Source organism: Aphanomyces astaci, assembly GCF_000520075.1.
Source record: "Aphanomyces astaci strain APO3 unplaced genomic scaffold supercont1.6, whole genome shotgun sequence".
Classification (NCBI taxonomy): domain Eukaryota; phylum Oomycota; class Saprolegniomycetes; order Saprolegniales; family Verrucalvaceae; genus Aphanomyces; species Aphanomyces astaci.
In genome coordinates, this window is record NW_009798269.1 from 1,323,989 (window position 1) to 1,345,879 (window position 21,891).

Genomic DNA, 21,891 nt, shown 5'->3' on the forward strand with positions numbered 1-21,891 from the left:
CTTGGGGTACGTAGATCCATCCATCATCACCACGAGCGGCAAGCGTAACCGGACAGGGCCGCATCATGAGGCGCTTCTTCGTTACCCACGCGGCAAGCGTGTCGGTACTCGTTCTTCTAGCTGTCAACACCATCGTACATGCGGCAGTGGACGTGACGTTTCATTCGCTGTGGAGTGCCAGTCCACTACATCACGTGGTAATCACCACCAACGATCATTGGCAAGACGTTCCCGACGCACAAGTTTACACATTCCTTGCACGCCCGACCACCGTGCTCGTATCGTATTCGGTGACTGTGTTCCCTGAGATCGCATCGCTTCCGTCCACTGGCGGGTTCGCCATCATCGATGAGACCAAAGCCAAAGGCAGCGACGATCTTCTTGCGTTTCGGGTGGTCGTCGACGCATTCCCAGCGCGGCAATCTGGAGCGTCCACGGGTTACTTTCAAACTGAATCGTCCATTGTCAGCGGGTACTGGGCCACGTCACTCGCCGCCGGAAACCACTCAATACACCTCCAATGGAAAAAGCTCGGGATGTACGTAACCAAGTGGTCGATCAATCCAGATATAGGCACAGGGTTCTCAGGAGGATGTTCCCTTGTGGTGGCTGCCCAGCGCGCGGGCATGTGGTACTCGCAGCCATTGACCGCCATCGCAGTCCTCAAGCCGTTGGAGTGGGAGCCCGTGATGACATTGAGTTTCACTCTGGCCACCAAGATGAATGTCCGGGTGCTTTATCACATTCCAGTTCGACCAGACACGCTGCGAGTTGACGGGGGTTCGTTTTGATTGTATCTATACCGTGAATTCGATTTCAAACATTTCCGCTCAATGGTGTCATATGTGTAGCGGGATACGCTCTGGACGAAGTCGACGCGGTCGTCGACGTGGATGGGAGTCGGTTCCGTGAAACCAGCGCGACAGTTTTGACCCAAGCCAAGTTCAGCCAGCCGGGGGTGCTGCTGGGGGACGTCACGTTGCCCCTAACACGGGGCGCGCATGTCGTGACCGTGCTGTGGCGGCTGAGCTCCCCCACGGGGCGCAAGTGGCGGTCCATGCCATCGCTGTACGACGGCTTTATGATGGGCCGCCTGCTCGCTGTGATGGGGGAAACCCTCAACGATGTTGTCTATGTGTCCAAGGACCCGACCATCTACTCGGGCGTGCCGTCGTCGCAATGGTACAACGTCGGGTCACCCCTTCGCTTTCACGTAGCCGCGACGTCGAATGTGCTGGTGCAGTACTTTCTTCCGGTGCAGTTTCTGCGACACCCGTCGTTCCTGTCGTTCAACCAACTCGACGTGGGCGACGTCGGTGCCCGCTTGGTAGTGGACAACCAGCCGTATCGAACGACGGGGGCAACGATCAGCGGCGCGTCCAGGGGCGCCCAGACGGCCCAAGGAAACATGGTGTTGAGTTTGCATTCTGGAACCCATGTGATTCGACTGCAGTGGCAATATACACAACCCGGCGGGCTGGAGGCGCAGGACATGGTGACGATCTTGAACCACCTGAGTAACAACAACCAGGTCGTGGAGCTGTCGGTGCAAATGGATTTGTGGGTCGACAGCCCCGTCCTCGTTGCCCCCGTCGCCATCCATGGAGTTGAAAACCAACCATTTACCATCTTGCCGCCTGTCACGGTGCAAGATGCCAGCCCAGACAGCGTTGTGGAAATCAACTACGCGGTCGTCGTGTCGTTTGCAGCGCAGAAAGGACGACTGGACGTGTTGCCTTCGCCTAGTTCTGCGATGACGTTTCTGTCGCAGAATACAATGCAAGGTCCATTGTCTGACATCAATGAAGCCCTGGCCACCCTCACGTACACGCCCCCTGCGTCGTGGTACGGCACAGACACGATCACGCTCACTGTCGCAGATGCCAAGGCGTACGACGTGGAGCCTGTCTTTGGGCCCGCCACGGTGGTTGCCGTCACCGTCACACATACCCCTCGTCCCCCCGGCCTGGTCTTACCTCTGGTGCAATCGTCCGTGGCAGAAGACGGCAGTGTGGTCGTTCAAGGGCTGAGCGTGCAAGGAGACTTTACCTCTGTCACAGACAATGGGTTGTTTATCTCTCAAACGGTGGTTGTATCGTTGCAAGTGTCTAGTGGTTTGTTATCACCACATGCATCTGAAAATGTTGTGTTTACGCTCGGGTCGGGTTCTGGAGATGCGCACATTCGCATGCAGGGCAATGTGACAGATATCAACCATGCATTAGCATCGATCGTGTACACTCCGGACGAAGACTTCAACTCGATGCAGCACGTCGAGTCGTTGGAAGTGATAGCCACGGATGCCAAGAGCCAACTCACCGCGACCGCGTCCATTCCGATTCAAGTGCTGCATCGAAACGATCCGTCGACGGTGGACACGGTGAAGCCCTCCGTGGACCTGCGAGGGTACTCGCTCCAGGTGGCCCCGTCCGCTGCAGGTGAAATCATCTTTGTGCGACTTCAAGTTCATTCTCCATTGGGGCGAGTGAGTTTGCCGTCGGCGTCGACCAACGCGGTGTTTGCCACGAGCGCTCGAACGGCCCGGACGTTGGTCGTGCACGGTGTCGCAGCAGACATCCAACAAACCATGCAGACGATCCGGTATTCGCGGCACGGGGCGTTTTATGGAAACGACCTCGTCTCAATCGAATGCAGCGCATCGCCGACGTTCGAGACCAGTGATCAGTCGTTCATGCAGCTGCAGTTGTCCAAGGTGACGGCGTCCCTGAATGCAGGTAACGCCGGCCTTTGCAGAGAAGTTCACATGACGTTATTGTCATTTCTCGTACAGGTGTGCAGCTATCGTCGATCGCCCCAACGCATGGGAGGCCTGAAGGAGGTACCGTTGTTCGGTTAACCGGTTCCAGCTTGGACGGGGCGGGCCTGTCTTGTCAATTCGGCTCGGGGGAGCTGGTGCCCGTCGTTGCGAGCAGCTCCACGCAGGCCTCTTGTACTGCGTCGTCCGCGGGATCTACCAAAGATACGTTTGTTGTCGTGACCGATGGCTTTGCCATGTGGTCCAACATTATGCGATACAGCTACGATGGTGCGCCTTGTTTGATCTGTTTGAAGTTGTAAAAGCACTTGGATGTAGATCCGTGGGTCATCGCCAGTGTGACACCGTCCGCGGTAACCCAAGCCTCCGTGCTGGTCTGGTCAGGACTGCATCTCCCCAATGCGATCAACATGACGTGCCAGTTTTCGACTGGCGCGTCGACCAGAGCGACATACATTTCAAATCGCCAAGTTGAATGCAATATGCCGCCATTGGTAGGCCCAACCACGCAACTGGACGTGGTGTTTTCTCCAAACAACGGCGCAGACGTGTCCTCTGTGTACACGCTAACAGTCTATGGTGTGTCTAGAAAGTGATATCTAGGCTCCAACTTACGACACCAAATTAGGAGACTTGAAGGTCGTTAGGATGTGGCCAGACCAAGGACCCAGTGGAGGCAACACTCCCCTTCAAATCCAAGTCACGATTGTATCTGCCACCATGTTCTGTCGATTTGACGGTGATCACAAAGTGACAGCGACTGTTGTGAATGCCACGACTATTCAATGTGTGACACCGTATTTTAGTAAGCGGGGACATGTGTCTGTGTCTGTGAGTTTGGACGGCAAGCACTTCGTAGCTGCATCGTCAATGTTCGTCGTGTATGGTACGTGGGCTATCCACCAGTCGATCTAAAACTAACTCCATCATATTAGACACGCCGCACGTTACATCCATATTTCCCCCGCTCGTTCGCCCTGCCGACTTTGTCACTGTCCAAGGCATCCACTTTCCAGTCCCGAATGATGTGATTTGTTTATGGCAATCCGCGGCGACGGGAGCTGTGCTAGCTCAGAGTGCACTAGTACCTTCAAATATGGGAACGAACAACTCTACCGTTCGTTGCCAAGTTCCGACGACTCTTCAAACACCAGTGGAGGTACAAGTGGACCTGTCGTTCAACGGTATCGACTTTACGGCAGACAATGTCATTGTCACCGTTGTGACAACGTTGTTTTCAATCGCTCCCACTTTTGTGTGGAACGTGGGTCTATTCAAGGACATTTGGATCACCGGACCAAATGGCCATTTGGATGTGGCTGGCAGCGCTCTGCAATGCCAAGTTGGGTCGTCCATATCGCCCGTCGCGGCAACCGTGATCAACTCCACGACTGCCACGTGTCGTGTGCTATCAACATGGCTTCAATCCGACCTCGAAACCACATTGACGTTTGGGTATGCCGGGAGTCGTCTACCTCTGGGAACGTTTCCGTTTACTTTCGTGTCTCCCATGACCATCACATCGATGGCGCCACGGTTTGGACCGGGTGGCGCGGCTGTCACCATGATTCTGGCCAAGCCCCTGTCGTTAAGAATGCAGGAAGCAGTCGGGTGCACCTTCGGGAACTTGTACGCTCGTGGGCAGGTGGTGAATGGCAGTGTCGTGACCTGTGTGGTGCCCATGACAGACTCTCCAACAACGTCAGTTCCAGTGTCGTTGGTTGTGGACAACCAATTAGCATCGTGGACGCCCGTGTATTTCACGTACATTGTACCGCCGACGATGCTAGACATTATTGTGGTCCAGCGCAACCCAACCATTGTGGTCGTTCGCACAACGGGCCCCCTTTTGCCAAACCTGTCGTGTTTGTTTGGAAACGATCTCATAACCCCAGCCACGACAAGAATGGATTCGCTCGAGGTCGAGTGCATGGCTCCCCCGCCTTCGTCGTCGGTATCTGGATCCATGCAAGTGCAATTGCTGTACGAAATGATGCCGTACGCAGTCAACACATTAACGTACCAGCCCCTTCCACCTGCCCAAGTCACAGCTGCGACTCCGAATGTCGGGTTCATCCAAGCCAACACGACCATCGTATTGCAAGGCAGCGGGCTTTCTGTCCCCTTGGTGTGCCAGTTCACATGCTATCCAGCGGACTCACCCTTCTCCACATCGACAGCCCTTTTGTTGTCGTCGTCGATGGCCCAATGTGTCGCGCCTTCGCTTCCATCGCCAGCCTTAACGGGTTGCTCTGTATTGCAAGTCGTCGTCTTGGAATCCCACACTGTGTTATGGAGCTACGAGTTTCGATACATTGACCAATCCATGTTGCAAATCCCCCCAGTAGTTGGGCGGCCAACGCTCCAATTGAACGCGCCATTCGTCGTTGACGCCATGTGGGATCTTGTCGTTCCCCCGGCTTCGAATTTGATTGCGTGTAGCTTTGACGACTTTTCCGACCTTGGTTCGTCTGTGGTTGTGACGCCTGCGATCTCCGCCACACGATTATCGTGTCATGTCCCCCGTGGGGCAATTGGCGTCGGAGTCGTGCGAGTGCTTTGGCAGGAGTACGCCATCTTCACCACGGACATCGAAGTGATTCCACCGGCGCGAGTGGATTCGTACACTCCGTCGATTGGAGCTACGACTGGAGGCACTCGACTCCGCATTCGTGGCCAACGGTTCCATCCAGCGTTGCCATTGCAATGCCGATTTGAAGGGAGTTTGGCTGTGAATGCCCAGTACATGAACGAAACGCTTGTCGAGTGTGTGACGCCGCCGCGTGCACAACTCAACCAGACAAACGTGGAAGTGGTCGTGGGCCGTCAAGTCGTTTCGTTGCAACCTGGCTTCACCTACTTGGATCCACCAACACTTGTCAAGGCAATAGGAGGATTGTTGAGCGTATCTGTCCAAGTTTCATTAAATTCGCGACCCCAAGAACCATTCGACGTGTACTGCAACATTGCCAACATCACTACCTTTGGCGAATGGACGAAGAATTCGACTAGTGTTCGATGTGACGGCGGCGGGCCGTCGTCGGTGTCATTGAGTTGGAACACGCAAGAATGGAGTGAACGGCTGCCCATTCATGTGTCTTCTAGCGTGACGTCGTTGTGGCCTATGAAGGTATTCGCACGCCAAGCCCCGCAGTTGATTAAAGTAGCCGGACAAGGCTTTTTTTTAGCCTCGCACTGTGTCGTGGGGACCAAACGTCGCGTAGTTGTTAACGCTACTGACGACATTGTGTTTTGCCTTGTCCATAGCGATGATCTGGGGGACAATGCCGTCTCCGTGAGTATCAGTGTGAACAACGGCCAGATCGTTCTCGCTTCCAACTTGACAGTCGCAGTGTTCCCAGCCCCGACGCTTGAAGCCATCGAACCTGCGTTTGGGTCAGTGTTGGGAGGTACACTGCTGCACATGTGGGGGTCGAATCTGCCCGTGGAAGATGGCTCGGCGTGGTGCCAATTTCGTCCCACCGTGGCATCACGGGCCATCATCTGGAACACCTCGCTGGCTACGTGCACGACACCGCCATTTACGAGCATCGACGGCGACACCGATCGAGTTCTGGTCACGCTGTGGGTGAGTTCGAGCGATGTGTCGACGAATGCGGTTGCGTATGGTATTGGTGCTAGCCCACAGCTGACACTGGTTTTATCTCCAGGATTTCTCTGGACAAACGCTACTCCCCAACCACTTTCTGTTCGAGGGACATTCTTGAGAGACTCCAAGTGGATGTCGTGTCGATTGATGTGTTCCGATGGTCCTGGCATTTACGAGGTGGTAGAGATGACGGCTGCCCAGTGGATCGATGAAACAGAAGTCACGTGTGTTGGAGTGACGTGGCCAATCGCCGGTTCATTAGCAATTCAAGTTTCCAACAACGGATTTGACTTTGATTCGAATACGCTCCATATCCCAGTGGTGAACGTGCCTCAAATTCATGCCGTCAGTCCATCGCAAGGGCCACCGAACACCGTGCTTCACATCCAGTGGACATTGGACCCAGCCTTCAATTTGACTCAAGTGGCATGTCTCCTGCAGCAGCCCACGGACGACGGAGTGGTGGCGGCTAGTACTACTAGTAGTAGTCTTACCATCCCCGCGGTGAGTTTCAATCACACGGTTGTGACCTGCATCGTGGCCAAAGACACTCGACCGTCCACGGCGTTGATTTGGCTGGTCGTCAACGACCATCCCCAGCGAATTCCCACAATGGCTGCATTCCAGATCACTCCACAGCCCATATTGGACAGGGTGTACCTTCAACGTGGACTCCTTGGCTCGAGCGTGCACCTCGTTGGGACCAACTTCCCCTCTTCAGCTACCTGTCTGTTTCGTGTCAATATAAGTGAGGTGACTGTACTTGCCACTGTTACGAATGCTTCGTTTGCAGCATGCACCGTCCCCGCGATGGTTCGTCAAGGTCAAGTTGCCCTTGGGGGTAGTTCGTTCTCGATATTTCAAGACGTTTGTGGTGCGACTGTCAATTCATTCTGGCCAGCTCTGGGACGTACCGGTGGTGGTACCCAAGTTATTCTGCAAGGGTCCGGGTTTGCAGATTCTGCCGCATTGCGATGCCAATTTGGCGACGTTGATGTGCCCGCAATGTGGCTGTCCCCGTCCAACGTGTCGTGCCAAACGCCGCCATCACAACATGGTAATGCATCCCTGGTTTCTCTTTCACTTTATGGGTGTGGGAATGGCACGTCCACGTTCTTCTTTTATTACATTGACCCCCCGACCATCGATTACGCCGAGCGACATGACGACGTGGGCGAAATCCGGGTGTTTGTGTCTTCTGCGACTGCTGGATGGCCGAGCAACGTCAGCTCGGTCACGTGCCACGCAGACAACCGACTGGTCCAAGGACGTTGGTTCGTTGGAATGAACAGAGTGACGTGTCCTGTCTCTGTGTCTGTCCATCGAGTTGGGCTGTCACTCAACGGAGTGGACGTGTCGAATGTTGTGCTGGTGCGAGACAATTTGCTTGTGTTGGTGGACATCGTGCCTCGAATGGGATCTGTCGCCGGTGGACTCGTTTCTCTGATCTCTACTGTGTTCAATGCGTCGCGATCGTATGGATGCGTGGTGGACAGACAAGTCCGTGTGGACTTGGTCGTGATCAATGCCACGCATGGGCAATGCATGTTGCCGTCGTTCGACGGGTCGGACACGACGACCCACAGCATCTCGTACTTTGAAAACCAAGCGGATTATGGTGATACAGCTCCGCAAAGCAACACACTGGTGTACTGGGTAGTCCAGCCCCCTCAAGTCGACTCCATCGACCCGGTACTCGCCTTTCAATCCACGCTCACCACCGTCGCGTTGTTGGGACGTAATTTCATCGACTCGCCAATGTACCAGTGTCGTATTGGGAATACCAGTTTGCCCGCGAATTGGATCAGCCCGACACAACTGAATTGTGTGATTGCCGTTGAGCTCCACGCGAATGAGTACAGCGTCGGCTTGCTTTTCGCCGCAGATGCATCCAATTTCCTAGTTCCGCAGCCACTCAAATTGACCATCTTACCCGACCCTGAGATTGCCTTCATCACTCCCACCCATGGGAACGAATTAACGACAATCACAATCGTCGGGTCGTCGTTTCCACAGCTAGTCATGTGCGCCATGGACCAAGCGTTCGTTCAACCAACCTTTGTCAACCAAACGATGGTCGTCTGCGCCGTCCCGCCTCTGCTTTCGATTCCGTCCGTCCTGAAGATTTCTCTGGCTGTGAATGGTCACACCAGCCTAGCGTCGGTGCTATTTTCCGCTGAAGCCCCGCCGGCGATCCTTCAAGTGTTTCCAGCTACTATCGCGTCGACATGGACGTCTCCGTTCCAGCTCATGGGGTTGTTTACGAACACAACGCTACAAGTGCAATGTCGATTTGAATCAACGTCGTGGCCACTAGTAAAAACGACTATGGGCACCATTGGCAATCAATCTACACTGGCCTTTTGTCCGCCGCCAAAGGTCTCTCCATCGCTACGGATTGCGCTGAGTGTCTCCACCAACGGACAAGCGTTCAGCAACCGTATAAGTGTGTCGATTGTGTCCCCCGCAACGTTGGCCTCGGTGCAGCCATCCACCGTGATCTTCGGACCCAATTCCACCTCAGCCTTTGTGTCTTTACTGGGCTACAACATGCCCACCGAGTGCACTTGTGAGTTTCGACTCGCTGGACAAGCGGTAGCTGTCAGCAGCAGTGCCACGTGGGTCTCGTCGTTCAAAGTCAACTGCATTGTGCCGCCTTCTCTGGGCGTAAACACATATGCGATAACGCTAGTATATCAAGGCATGCCGCTGGCCCAAAATGCGTTGCGTGTGGAGCTGGCTCCGGTTCCCACTGTGATTCAAGTCTACCCCACAGCGACTGCAACGTTGCAAAACTCGTCCATGACGATCGTTGGCTCTGCGTTTTCAGCCAACACTCGGTTCATGTGCTCGTTCGGAGATAAGTTTGTCCAAGCGGTGCGAACCAATTCGACTATGCTGTCGTGCTTGATTCCGTCCACCGCTGTGCCTAACGTTGTCGCGTTTACGCTCACGGGAAACGACGTGGTTGTGTTAGTGAATCAGTCGTTTACGTACTTTGCGACCCCCCAAGTCGTGGAGATCGTGCCGTCTATCCTGCACCCTACTACTAGATGCGACACTGTCGATATCCGTGGGTTCGATCTCGTGCCCATTCGAACGTGCCATTGGGTGGCGCAACCAACTACGCCAACCGTCGTCGTCACAAGGGCCTTATATGTGAATTCCACGCTCGTCCAATGCAATCTCGACACGGTGTTGGCCACAGGAACGTACAATGTGTACGTACTTTGGAATGGCCACGACCTATCGCGAGTGGGAACCGTTCAAGTGGTTCCAGCGTTGCACTTGACGTCGATGGTTCCGTCGTTTGGAATGACGTGGCAGTCGGAGGTTGTTTTGTTTGGCTCAACCTTTTCCCCTCGAGAAACCGTGTGGTGCTATTACGACTTGATCCACGTTGAAGCGATCGTTGTAAACTCGACCGCCCTACGGTGCAATTTGCAGTTGAGTCCAGCCCAAATCAAGACCCACCACGTCGTATACGTTGCTGTTACAACCAACCAAGTCGATTATTCCAATGCTCTGCCGTTTCAGTTTGCCCCAGAGTTTTACGTACGGGCGGCCATGCCGGCCACGGGTACCGTCGCGGGCCAGTCGGAAGTGTACATCGTGGGGTACTTTCCTGTCCAATCTGGCACGTTTGAATGTCGATTCGGCTCGGCGTTTGTACCCGCGACGCCATTGAATTCATCGTATTTGGTGTGCTTGTCCCCGCCATCTCCCACGTCGTCTGGTGTTCCGTTGGCTGTGGCTTGGAATGACCTTGTCGTGGACAATACATTGTCGTTTGAATATGTCGACGCGTTCAAGATTGTGCGTGTCCGACCGATTTTCGTTCCAGTAGACAGTGCCGTGAATTTGGAGGTCACCACCAACGGGGGACTATCGCACGAGGACGCTGGTTCTATCGTGTGCGGGGATTTTGCACTGGCCCACATCGTCAACTCAACAAGTATGGTTTGTCCGTTCAGCTCCAATCGCTTGGGTATCCACACCATTTACATGCAGAACAATCGACAACGAACCGTCCTTGGACAAGTGCAGGTCACAGTCTTATCAGTGCTCGACATTGACAACGTCACCCCCACTCAAATTTCAGAAGCTGGTGGCGCAATGGTCACCGTTCGAGTGGCCACCGACGACATCATGTCGTTGCAATGCCGGTTTGGTGCAAACTCGAGTACTGTACAAGCCACGTACGTCTCGCAAAGGCACTTCACATGCGCCGCTCCGCCTTCCAAACCAGGTCCAGTAACAGTGTCGTTTAGCTACAATGACTTTGCCACACCTGCAATGGCATCTTGGAGTTTGCAGTACAGAGCCATGGTCACCCTTCACCAGGTGACCCCTCGGGTAGGTCTTACGTTGGCGGCGTCGTCGACAGAAGTCATGGTTCGAGGAACGAATTTCTGGCCATCCGTGCATTGGCAGTGCCTTTTCGGTCGATCCAACGTTGTGCCGGCGGTGTTTGTCAACAGCACCGCGATTGCATGTGCAGCTCCGGCTTTCGTGTCGGACACGACTGTGGACGTGTTTGTGAGCTGGAATCGCCAAGAAACCAGCACCAACAGCGTCTTGTTCCAGGTCATTTCGATCCCGACAACTCTTGCAATGCGAGTCGCACGGCAAGACCAGATGAATGCAACGGTGGTCGTCTACGGGGCGAGCGGGCATTTTACGCCTGGCACGTACACTTGTGGTGTATATACCACGGCCAATAACAACAACGTCAGTGGACCGATCATGGTTGCAGCAAGTCTGGTCAATGCTTCATCTGGGTTGGAGTGTATCGTTCCGTCTAGCTTCGTCACGACAGACTTGACCGTCGACGTGTGGTTCCAAACGTCCAAAGTGGCAGCATCTGTCGGCTTTGTAGTGGACTCGGCGGCCGATGTCCTACTTAGTGGATCGTATTTCGTCCAAGAACCCCGTGTTCAGTTGTTTGGAGTGGGCTTGCACACGCACTTGCTGTGTGACTTTGGCGGGTCGGTCGTTGGTGTTGAGAATGTGTTGCCATATGTGATTCAGTGCACGTTGCCCCGATCAACAACACCAACAACCACGCTGGTCGTGCGAGCTGGCCAGTCCCTCGTTGTCTTGCGGTCGTACGAGCTACCACGAGCCGTGCCGCCAGTAGTTCAAGCCGTGCTGCCCAATTTCACGTCGTCGTTCATGCTTGTGAATGCCGATTCCACCACCGTTGAAATCATTGGCACCCACTTTCAGCCGCTCGCGTCTGCGTACTGCGTCGTGAACTCAACCGTTCGAATTCCGCTTCAATTCGTGTCGACCTCGTCCATGACGTGCATTCTATCGTCAAGGACGACGACAAGATTGCCTCTAGGGGACGCAATTCCGTTCGGAATCGAGTACGGTGACGTGGTTCTGTTCTCGACAGTGTGGAAAACTTCCACGGGACCTTCTTTGAAGGCCATGCCGCCATTGATAACATACGGATCGAAGATGGACCTCCGCGGCACATCGTTTCTGCCGAGTTTGTGGATTCGCTACGGCAATGACTTGGTGGTTCCGTGTAACGTGACGTCGGACTCGGTGGCCACGTGTCCAGCGCTGGCTAGCGGGGCGCACCCAACCGAGTGGGACGTTGCGTTATCGACAAACGAAGGAAGGCAGTTTGTGTCCTTTCCCACCTTCGTCTTGGCCATGAAACCTGCGGAGGCAGAGGTCCTTGACGTGTGGCCATTGATTGGATTTGAGAACACTTCAACTCGAGTAACAGTTGAAGGTTATTCCTTGGACACGCTGGAAACGCTAACAGCGGCATCCTCGTCAACAGTGCAGTGTCTATTTGGCACTGTGGCTTCGGCCGCCGTGGTCGCATCCCCCACGGAACTGCACTGCATGGCCCCGCGGCAAGCCCCTGGCCTTGTCACACTGTCCATCGTTCCAGCAACAATGTTCCGTCAGCTCAAGTCATTTACCTTCCAGTACATCGTACGACCAGTCCTGGTCAGTGTGCAACCGACTGTCGGAAGTGGCGGAACGCTCGTCACCGTTACAATGTCGTTCATTCCGTTCACTCCTACGCTTTCGTGCCAGTTTGATGTGGATATGGTGCCGGCCATGTATGTGAATTCCACGACGATTGTATGTCAAGCGCCTCGATACCACTCGGCAGGCCGTGAGGCATTGCGTGTGTTCCTGGACTCGGAAAACGAAGTCATGCCCTCAACGTCAGCATCAGCTACGTTTGAGTTCCGTCCGACGCCGGTAGTGTCCTCCGTATGGCCTGACTACATGTTGGACAAGGCAGATGCCATCTTGACCGTGCATGGCTTCAATCTTGACGTGAATACGTCGTGTGTACTTGCCTGCATATCGTCGTCCAACCAGTCTGTTCTAGTCCATATCAATACCACGGTGATCTCCCCAACTGAAGTGCAATGTGCAGTGAAAAAACACGGACGTTCGTGGCCAACCGATGTATCGTTGTACGTGTCAACGCTCGAGTCGATCCATTCCAATGCCATCAGCATCAAGGTTCTGCATGCCGTGCAGCCCCAGCAGTGGACTCTGTCGCCCAAAAGTGGCTCCATACAAGGCGGATACAGCATTCAAATCACGGGAGCGCATTTCCCGATGCTCACAGTAACGTGTTGGATTGGCACCGTGCAAGCTCGAGGCATGTGGGTGAGTTCCCATTTAGTGACATGCCGACTTCCGGCAGCCCCGGACACGTCCCTGCGACAAGTCACTCTTCAATTTGGGGAAATTACCATTCCAACGCCCCTAGACTTTCAGTACACCGCCAACGCGGTCGTGCAGAGTTGCACCCCGTCCACTGGCATTGCCAATCTCCCTACATTCATTGATGTTGCGGGAATGCACTTTGCCTTTTCCCAGGATGTGCAATGTCAGTTTGATCTCGTGTCGACGCCTGCCATCCATTTGTCGTCGACGTCTTTGTGGTGTCTCACGCCGCCACGTCACGTGGAAGGTACCGCGACGTTTCAAGTCGTGTCTGGTCTCGATGTCCTTTGGACGAGCACTTTCACGTTTATTCCGATGCCGACTTTACACCGTCCTCCGTACCCGCTGGTGGGTTGGCCGTCGTCGACAGTGCACTTGATGGGATCTCATTTGATGTATGTGGCGTATTGCCAATTTGGCGATGCGACCATCGTGCCAGTGCAAACGAAAAGTTCCACCCTTGTCACATGTACGGTGCCCAACAACACACTGGGAATGATGTCTACCTCTAGCGTGTCTGTACGAGTCACTGCGGACGAGTTGCTGCCAACCACGCCGCTTCCGTTTACGTACATCCGTCCCATGTCGATCACGTCCTTGGCCGTGCTTTCCAGCCACGTATTGGATGTAATTGGGCATTTCTACGACGCTTTGGATCGTGTTGATTGTGTCTTTGGCCTTGCTGGAAACACGTCAGGCGCAGTGGTGTCATCCACACGGTTGAAATGTCCGATTCCTGACCGACAGAACACCACCGACGAGCTGGCCACGACTCCGTTTTCTGTGGTGTGGAATTCTTGCAACGAAATCCCGACAACCCCACCACTGCCCACAAAAGTCACGTTTACATTTCCCAAGCCAGTCCGCGTCTCAAAGTTAGCTCCGGATAGGGGGTCGGTGGATGGAGGAACGCTGGTTCGCGTGTTTTTTGCTAGTGTTCCGAGCACGACGACGAGTGTGAAGTGCATCTTTGGGTCGCAGTATACCCTTGGTAGTTACGAAGCTGACCGTCGCAGTGTCGTGTGTGTGGCGCCCCGTGGAACCCCCAACGAATCTGTCGATGTGTCGCTCGTGGTGGACACTGCTTTGATTGAAACAACGCTGAAGTATCAGTACGTTGTCGTCCCTGATGTTCTGTCCATAGCCGTCAACTGGATCAACGAAATGGACTTGCAGCTTCGCGCGACTGTACGACCTCCGTTGTCGTCCAATGCTACCGTGTGGCTACGAGCAAACGGAGGAGTGCCATGTCGTGGAGTCATTCTAAGCCAAACAGAGGTATCATGTGCCCTGACCAACGTTGTAATCCATACCACCCACCCAACGGACGAATGGACGATGGAACTGTCCGTCAATGGAGTCGACTTCAAAGCCCTTTCAACCCATCTATATATCCGACCTGAACACATGCAAGTGTTTGAGATTACGCCGGCGTATGCCATGGTGAACACCTCCCAACAAGTGATGGTCACGGGTCGTGGCTTTGAACTTTGCCATCAACAACACAGGGGAGCGTTTTGCACGTGTGCATTTGGAAAGGTTTCGACAGTCGCTCAGTACATTTCCCGCACCTTGCTCACATGCGATGCCCCCCGCGCTTTCGTCGGTGAAGCGGTGCCGTTCGCACTGATTGCCAACGGAACTATCGTGCCTACGTCTGGCTCGGCTGGCCTCACGTTTGCAGTAGTACACAGTACTGTGGATGCACTTTATCCCCTTTCGGGGCTAGCTCGTGGCGGCGCTGTGATCAACGTCCGAGGTTATGACCTCGATCCTCGTCTGGGGTGCTGGTTTGACGACAAGATATTTTTCCCGGCAACTGTTCTCAACTCGACGTGGCTGCAGTGTGTGGCACCTGCTCGCCGCACGTCGTCAACTGTTGCCTTGGCCATAGTGTTAAGCTTAGATCGTCAGCAGATTTCCCCTGCCGTCAACTTTACCTATGTCGATACCCCCGTCGTCACCCAGATGTCCCCCCCTGCTATTTCTGACATGGGCAGTCGCACTGTGTCCTTGGTCGTTGAATCGTTTGTCGCTGGAATGGATTGGAGTTGTCGATTCGAAACGTCGAGTGGCCATAACTTTGCTGCGCCAGGAGTGTGGTATGCTGAGAATTCAACCTTCGCGTGCAACGTCCCTAACATAAAGGATTCCACGGCGGTGCTTGTTCACCTCGTGCTCAATGGAAACGAGGTCATTGAGACTGGATGGCAGGTAGATATCCTTGCATCCAACACGCTCATGTCTGTCGTGCCCACACTAATTCCCCGCGATATTGGGGTTCCAATCGTCGTCCAAACGACGTTTGTCATCCCCCGTTCCGTTAGCCTCCAGTGCAACTTTATAGGGCCCAACACTACTGCGTACACTGTCCCAGCATTGGCGGTGTCGACGACCAGCGTGGCTTGTGACAGTCCCCAGTTTGCACTTGCTGGAACTGCGACTCTAACCTTGGGTATGTATGGTCAAGCGTATAGTACCAATGCGCTGTCCATGTACGTGTACGATCGTCCGCTTGGGGTCAGCGTGCTTCCTGCGTTCGGACCCGTTGGTGGCAATGTATCTGTGCGTGTGTTGGGAACGAATTTCTTGCCGTCCTTGGACCTGGCATGTCGATTTGGCTCTTCGATAGCTGTACTCGGTCGTTACATTTCTAGTAACGAAGTGCATTGTGTTGCGCCTCCGTCCATCATAGCTGGCATGGTCGACGTGTTTGTAACACTGAATGGACTGTACTTCGACCCGCTGTCTCTCCAATACGAGTACTTGCCCGAGTGGCACATCCGCACCGTGACACCGTCGAACGCTCCTATTTCCGGCGGCACGGCCATTCAAATCCTCTTAGCTTCTGCGACCTCGTTCAACGAATCCGTCAGTTGCTCGTTTGAGCATGGGGGGATTGTGCCTGCCCGAACACTCTCAAACAACACGATTGAGTGCGTGACGCCGCCCTTTGACCGCCCAACGTCGGTGCGACTCGGCCTTCAAACGTCGTCCTCTGGACTGACGCTGGCCCAAAGTGCCACTTTGATTGAGTTTGTGTTGCCGATTCAGATTCAGTCCACGGCGCCCACGGCTGGCATCGAACGGACAAAGCTGGCTGTGCACATCTATGGCTATAACTTCCGTCCCACAGTGCAATGCCGTGTCAACCACACAATCATTGAGGGTGGTGCCATGCTCATGTCGCCGTTCCATGTCCGATGCGTGATCCCAGCTAAATTGGCCCAAGACGTCGGTACTTTGGACGTGACCAACAACGTGATCGACTTTGCCTTGGCGGCCACAGTGCACTTTTATCCTCCGCTGATCGCTGTAAAGGTGAGCCCCCACAATGGCCCTGTTACAGGTGGAACTCCAATTCGCCTCTACGGTGCCAACATGCACTTGGTGTCGCTGTGTCGATTTGATCGTATTTTGATGCCCGTGACTCATATTCAACCCAATGAGATCGAGTGCACGACACCCCCGCATGCCGCCGGTGTGATTGAAGTGGCGCTGTCGGGCAACCACCGCGACTTCACGCCTGCGCTCGTTGGGTTTGAGTTCCAATTAGTTCCCCAAGTCTCGTTGGTCCTTCCTCTGCAAGGCCAAGTCAATTCGTTGGTTCAAGTGACCGGGTCGGGGTTTGTATCCCCAGCTTGGTGTCGCTTCCACTCGGAGATGGTCGAAGCGCAGGTGCTTTCGTCCGCGGCTTTGACATGCATGGCTCCCCCCCTTGTGCTGCCAGTGGTCAATGGCAAAGTTCAAACCAAAGTGCCAGTTGAAGTGTCTCTGAACGAAGGGCATGACTGGTCGTTCAACCAAGTCATGTTTGAGTACGTTAGACCCTTTTCCGTACGCCGAGTGTCGCCCCTCGTCGGCTCAGAAAGTGGGCAAACAGCTGTACATTTGTATGGCCGTGGCTTCCAACCCTCCAAGCGCTATACATGCTACTTTGACACGAGTGATGTCCTGGCGATCTTTGTGTCGGCCAAGCAATTGGTCTGCAAGACCCCGGCGCATCTCCCCGGAACTGTCGCCCTCATATTAGCCGACGAACAAGCTAACACACATTCCATTCCGTTTGTGTTCCGATACACGCCGGCCATTACACTGCACGACGTGACGCCATCGATTGCAAGCTCCAACGGCGGCGACACGGTGTGGCTGGTTGGGTTGCACTTTTACTTCTCGTTTGCGATGGCGTGTCATTTTGACTCGACAGTTATCCCTGCTGTGTTTTACAACGCGACGGCCGTGTCGTGCGTGACGCCGCCACACATTTCCGGCGATGTGACGCTGGGCTGGAGTGCGAACGGGGTCGACGTGGAGCCGTCCGGCTCGATCTTGTTCACGTTTGTGGACCCCCCGGTGATTGCTGCCGTGTCCAAGGTGTCTTCTGCGTTGGGGGATGTCGTTCAAGTCACAGGCCGACATATTACGCCACAGACGGTATGTTGGATCGACGGATATGAGACACGGTCGGTGGTGGTGTCTACCAATGCGATCAATTGTACTGTTCCGCCCCTGGAGAATCGACCCACGGTTGGCACGTTGCAACTGATTCGAGACACATCAGTGCGTTCAAATGTCGCTCGCCTTTTATACATGCTACCTGCCATCGTTCGCAACATCGTGCCACCTTTTGGGTCGACTCGTGGACGCACGCCGCTACGCATCCTCGGGCAAAACTTCAACCGGTCGCTGCATCTAGCATGTGTCTTTTCTGCCAATGCTACGTCTGCCGAACTCGATCGAACGGTGGCGACGTTTGTGTCGCCATACGAGCTGCATTGCTTGTCCCCACCGACGCCCGAACCCCAAGCAATGCAAGTAGCGGTATTTCAGTATGACGTGGCTGTCTCGTCCACTTCTGGATCGTTTCGAACTATCCCGTTCGCCCAAGTGTACCAAGTGACGCCTGACCATGCATTGCATCGAGGGGGACAATCAATTGTAGTGCGAGGGGCGCATTTCGTCCAGTCCAGCGCGTTGCGCTGTGCATTCGGCACACAATTGGTCCCTGCTGCGTACGTCAACTCGACGTGCGTGAGGTGTATTGCTCCTGCGCATGAGACAGGGTCCGTGGCCTTTGGAATGAGTAACAACAACGTCGATGTTGAAGCTACCGACGACGGCGTGCAGTTCACGTTTGTCCAACCTCTGTTTGTGCACAGTATTTCGCCGGCCAGTGGTTCGGTTGTGGGCAACACGACGATTGCGATCACTGGCTCTGGCTTTGGACCTGCTCTGATGTGTTGGTTTGGTGATGTGTCAGTGGTCGCCGTCGTGACGTCCAACGCCAGCGCCGTGTGTGTCGCACCGCCGGCACAGAAAGACTTCAAATCCACCAGCGTGATGTTGGGGGTGTCTGTAGGCAGCCAGCCGCCCCTTGTGTTTGTCGAGTTTACGTATGTCGTGACCAACCGCGTGGAGCGATTGACACCGTCTCAGGCCTTCTCAGTTGGAGGGACGACGTTGATGATCCAAATGACTCGAGCGACTCAAAATGTGTCGTGTTGGTTTGGCAATCAATTACCCATCGCAGCCACAAGAGTTTCGTCCACGCAATTTGCATGTGTTACCCCTTCAGCACCCGTCGGAATTGTCAACTTGACCATTACAAGCGGCACCCACGGCTCCATGGACATGCTTCCGTTTGAGTTTGTCCCGACGCCGAAAGTACTCAATGTCGCCAAGCCAACCACTAGCCCTTTAAATGGCGGTAGCGACATTGAAGTCCTCGGGTTCCACGTCGAGTTTGTCCGCCAGTGTCTTGTTGGCGGGGCAGAGCCAGTCCCAGCTTATGTCGTAGACCACAGTGTGCACTGCATCAGTCCACCGCAACTCGATCCTGGATCGTACCCACTCGTCCTACTATCCCCGTATGGCAGCATTGACACAACATTCAGAGTGCAGTACGCCGATGACATTGCAGTTGTGGTCGCGGAAGGTTTTCCAGATGAGTCCACACGTCCAGAATTGCTTCTAGTGTTTCCAGACTCTGTTGAGACCAGTGGCGGATCGGTGCTGCGAATCCGCGGCCGTGGCTTTCAAAACAGTCGGTTCTTGGCGTGTCAATTCGGCTACGACTCTGTGCCTGCCACGTACCTGTCGTCGACGCTCCTGACGTGCGTGGCGCCTCGCCATGTGCCTGCGACAGTGGTGCTCGAAGTCACCTGCGACGGTGTGACGTTTTCGCTGTCGGGGACGGAAATTCAAGTGGTACACGATGCCGTGGTCACGCAACTGTCTCCCGGACACGGAACCCCCCACGGCAACACGTTGGTGACCATCCAAGGCAGCCATTTCCTTCCGAATTCCCCGCACCTGGTGTGTCGCTTTGGACCTGTGCGAGTCCCGGCGACGTACGTGTCGTCGAATGTGATACAGTGCGCAACCCCCCCTCAAGAAGACACGGCCTCCAGTGTCGTCTTGGTGCACGTGTCCAATAACAACGCGAGTTTTACCAGCCATGGTCTGTTCTTCACGTACTCCCCCACCCCGTGGATTTCCTCCATTTGGCCAATGCGAGCGACCCAAATTGGAGGCACCATTGTGACCGTTCGTGGCTACCATTTTACACCTCGACAAGTGTTTTGTGTGTGGAACGTCTTGCCACAACGCACTAGTTTGGCTCAAGTCGTAACGGCCACGTTGCTGCGATGCGTCACCCCTCGCAATCTCCCTGTGGGGCCCCTGACCTTGCAACTAACTACAAACAACCAGGACTTGTCCACTGGTTTAAACCTCGTCATTACTCCGAACGTGGTGCTTACAAAGCTCGTGCCGTCGATTGGTCCAGCATTGCGAGGGAGGACGTTGGTGCACGTCGTTGGGTCTGGCTTTGAAAACCAAGTGGAACTGTCGTGCCGGTTTGGAACTGCACAGGTCGCAGCGACGTTTATAAACTCGACATTGATCCAATGTGAGTCCCCGCCCCATTCCGTAGGCACAATTCCCCTCCAAGTAACTTGGAACGGCGTGGACGAAGCCGTGGATGCTCTACCTTTTCAGTTTGTCGACGACTTGGAAGTTAGTGTGCTGACGCCTATGCACAGTCTAGTTACAGGCCAACGCCCTGTGTTCGTCAAAGGACTGAACTTTCTCAACTCGAGTTCGCTCGCGTGTCGATTCGGGGAGCTCATGTCACCGGCCACCTTCATTTCCTCAACCCTATTGGTGTGCATAGTGCCTTCTCGGGTAGGTAACTTGGTCGATCCCGTGGGGCTGGTCTCGTTCGACGTGACATGTAACGGTGTGGACTTTACATCCAGTGGTCTTCAATTTGAATACCTCGGTGCATGCCCTGCCTTGCGATACTGCACTGACCACGACATTGCCCTGGTTCCCAATGGAACGTTCCCAGCGTCCGATGGCCGCAACTTTTCGCAATGTCCGCCGTCCACGTTTCAGCCTCGCGCCGGCCAGCCGTCGTGTCTTCCGTGTCCAGTTGGATTCTACTGCCCAGACTTTGGCTTGTCGAAACCGATTTTGTGTCCGGCGGGGTTTGTTTGCGACCGCCACGCGCTTCGCACGCCAGAAACCATGTGTCCGGAAGGTCATTATTGTCTTCCGGGGACCAAGAGCACCAACGTGCTGGACTTCCAGAACCGATCCGACTATGTCGTGAATTCTGAAACCGGCATCACAACATTTGATGTGACGTCGCGGTCGTGGAGTGTCGTGCCTCGGCCAAGCCCAGCCACGGGGTCACGCCGTCTGGAGCAACCCCCCAACTTCGTGGACCCTCAGTGCCTCACTCGACAATGCGATTTCAACACGTCCAACCTCCTTGCTGAAAAGCCCTTTGTTTGTCCTTTGGGAACGTTCTGCCGCAGTGGCGTGTCGACTCCATCGATGCAACTCCAAAACTTCAGCTCCCCCCAGCCTTGTTTTCGAGGATTTTTCTGTTCTAGGGGGTCCACGTCCCCCGAAGGCCAAGGGCCGTGTCCATCTGGTTACTATTGCCCGACCATCACGGACGCCATTGCGTGTCCACGGGGCTCGTACTGTCCCGGCGTCGGTAATGTCAAGCCCATCGCGTGCTACCCTGGGTCGTACCAACCGCTGGACACGCAACCCATGTGCCAGTTGTGTCCGGTGGGGTATATTTGCCCAGGTTTCAACCGTACGGCGCCGGAGCTATGCCCGGCAGGGTTTGTCTGCTCATCTTGGGGGCTCAGCGTTCCCGTGGTCACATGTCCGTCGGGGTTTTACTGTAACGAAGGCACGTGGTCCAGCGATCCAGCCGAGCTCACCCAGCTCCGCCCGATTCCTTGTTCGCGTGGAACATTCTGCTACGCGGGGGTCAAGCAAGATCTGACCATCGACTGGCTTCCCATTGCCCCTGAAGGAGCCACAGCCAAACAAACGTGCACGGAAGGAACGTTTTGTCCGGAGGGGACTGTCGCCAGTACACTGTGCTACCCTGGCCACTACTGTCCTCCGGGCACGCAATTCCCATTGCAAGTGCCATTGGGCACGTTTTCTCAACGCGAAGGATCGATTGCCCCGACGTTGTGCTTCCCCGGAACTTTTTCCACGTTCAAAGCGAGCACAGAATGCCGCGTTTGTCCGGCTGGGTACGCATGTGCCGGCTATGGCGTGTACATTCCATCCATTTGCGCGGCAGGGTACTATCGATCGGTGGCGGATTCCGTGACTTGCCGACTCTGTCCGGAAGGCACGTGGTCTCCAGACACCGGTCTTGCCGACATTTCGTACTGCCAACCGTGTCCCGCCGGTCGTATTTGTGGATTCCAAGGTACAAACAATAATACCATGACACAAGGTTGAGCATATATCG

General features: G+C 54.8%; 1 protein-coding gene across 1 annotated transcript in view; it reads left to right on the forward strand.

Moving 5' to 3' along the window:
- H257_03825 (hypothetical protein) overlaps positions 1 to 21,891 on the forward strand; it is a 27,007-nt gene continuing 5,116 nt past the window's right edge. The window contains exons 1-6 of the mRNA XM_009828091.1: positions 1 to 780; positions 852 to 2,735; positions 2,792 to 3,046; positions 3,095 to 3,355; positions 3,405 to 3,662; positions 3,712 to 21,849. Coding sequence (XP_009826393.1) covers positions 66 to 780; positions 852 to 2,735; positions 2,792 to 3,046; positions 3,095 to 3,355; positions 3,405 to 3,662; positions 3,712 to 21,849 — 21,511 coding nt within the window. The 5' untranslated portion in view covers positions 1 to 65. The remainder of the gene's footprint in view (positions 781 to 851; positions 2,736 to 2,791; positions 3,047 to 3,094; positions 3,356 to 3,404; positions 3,663 to 3,711; positions 21,850 to 21,891) is intronic.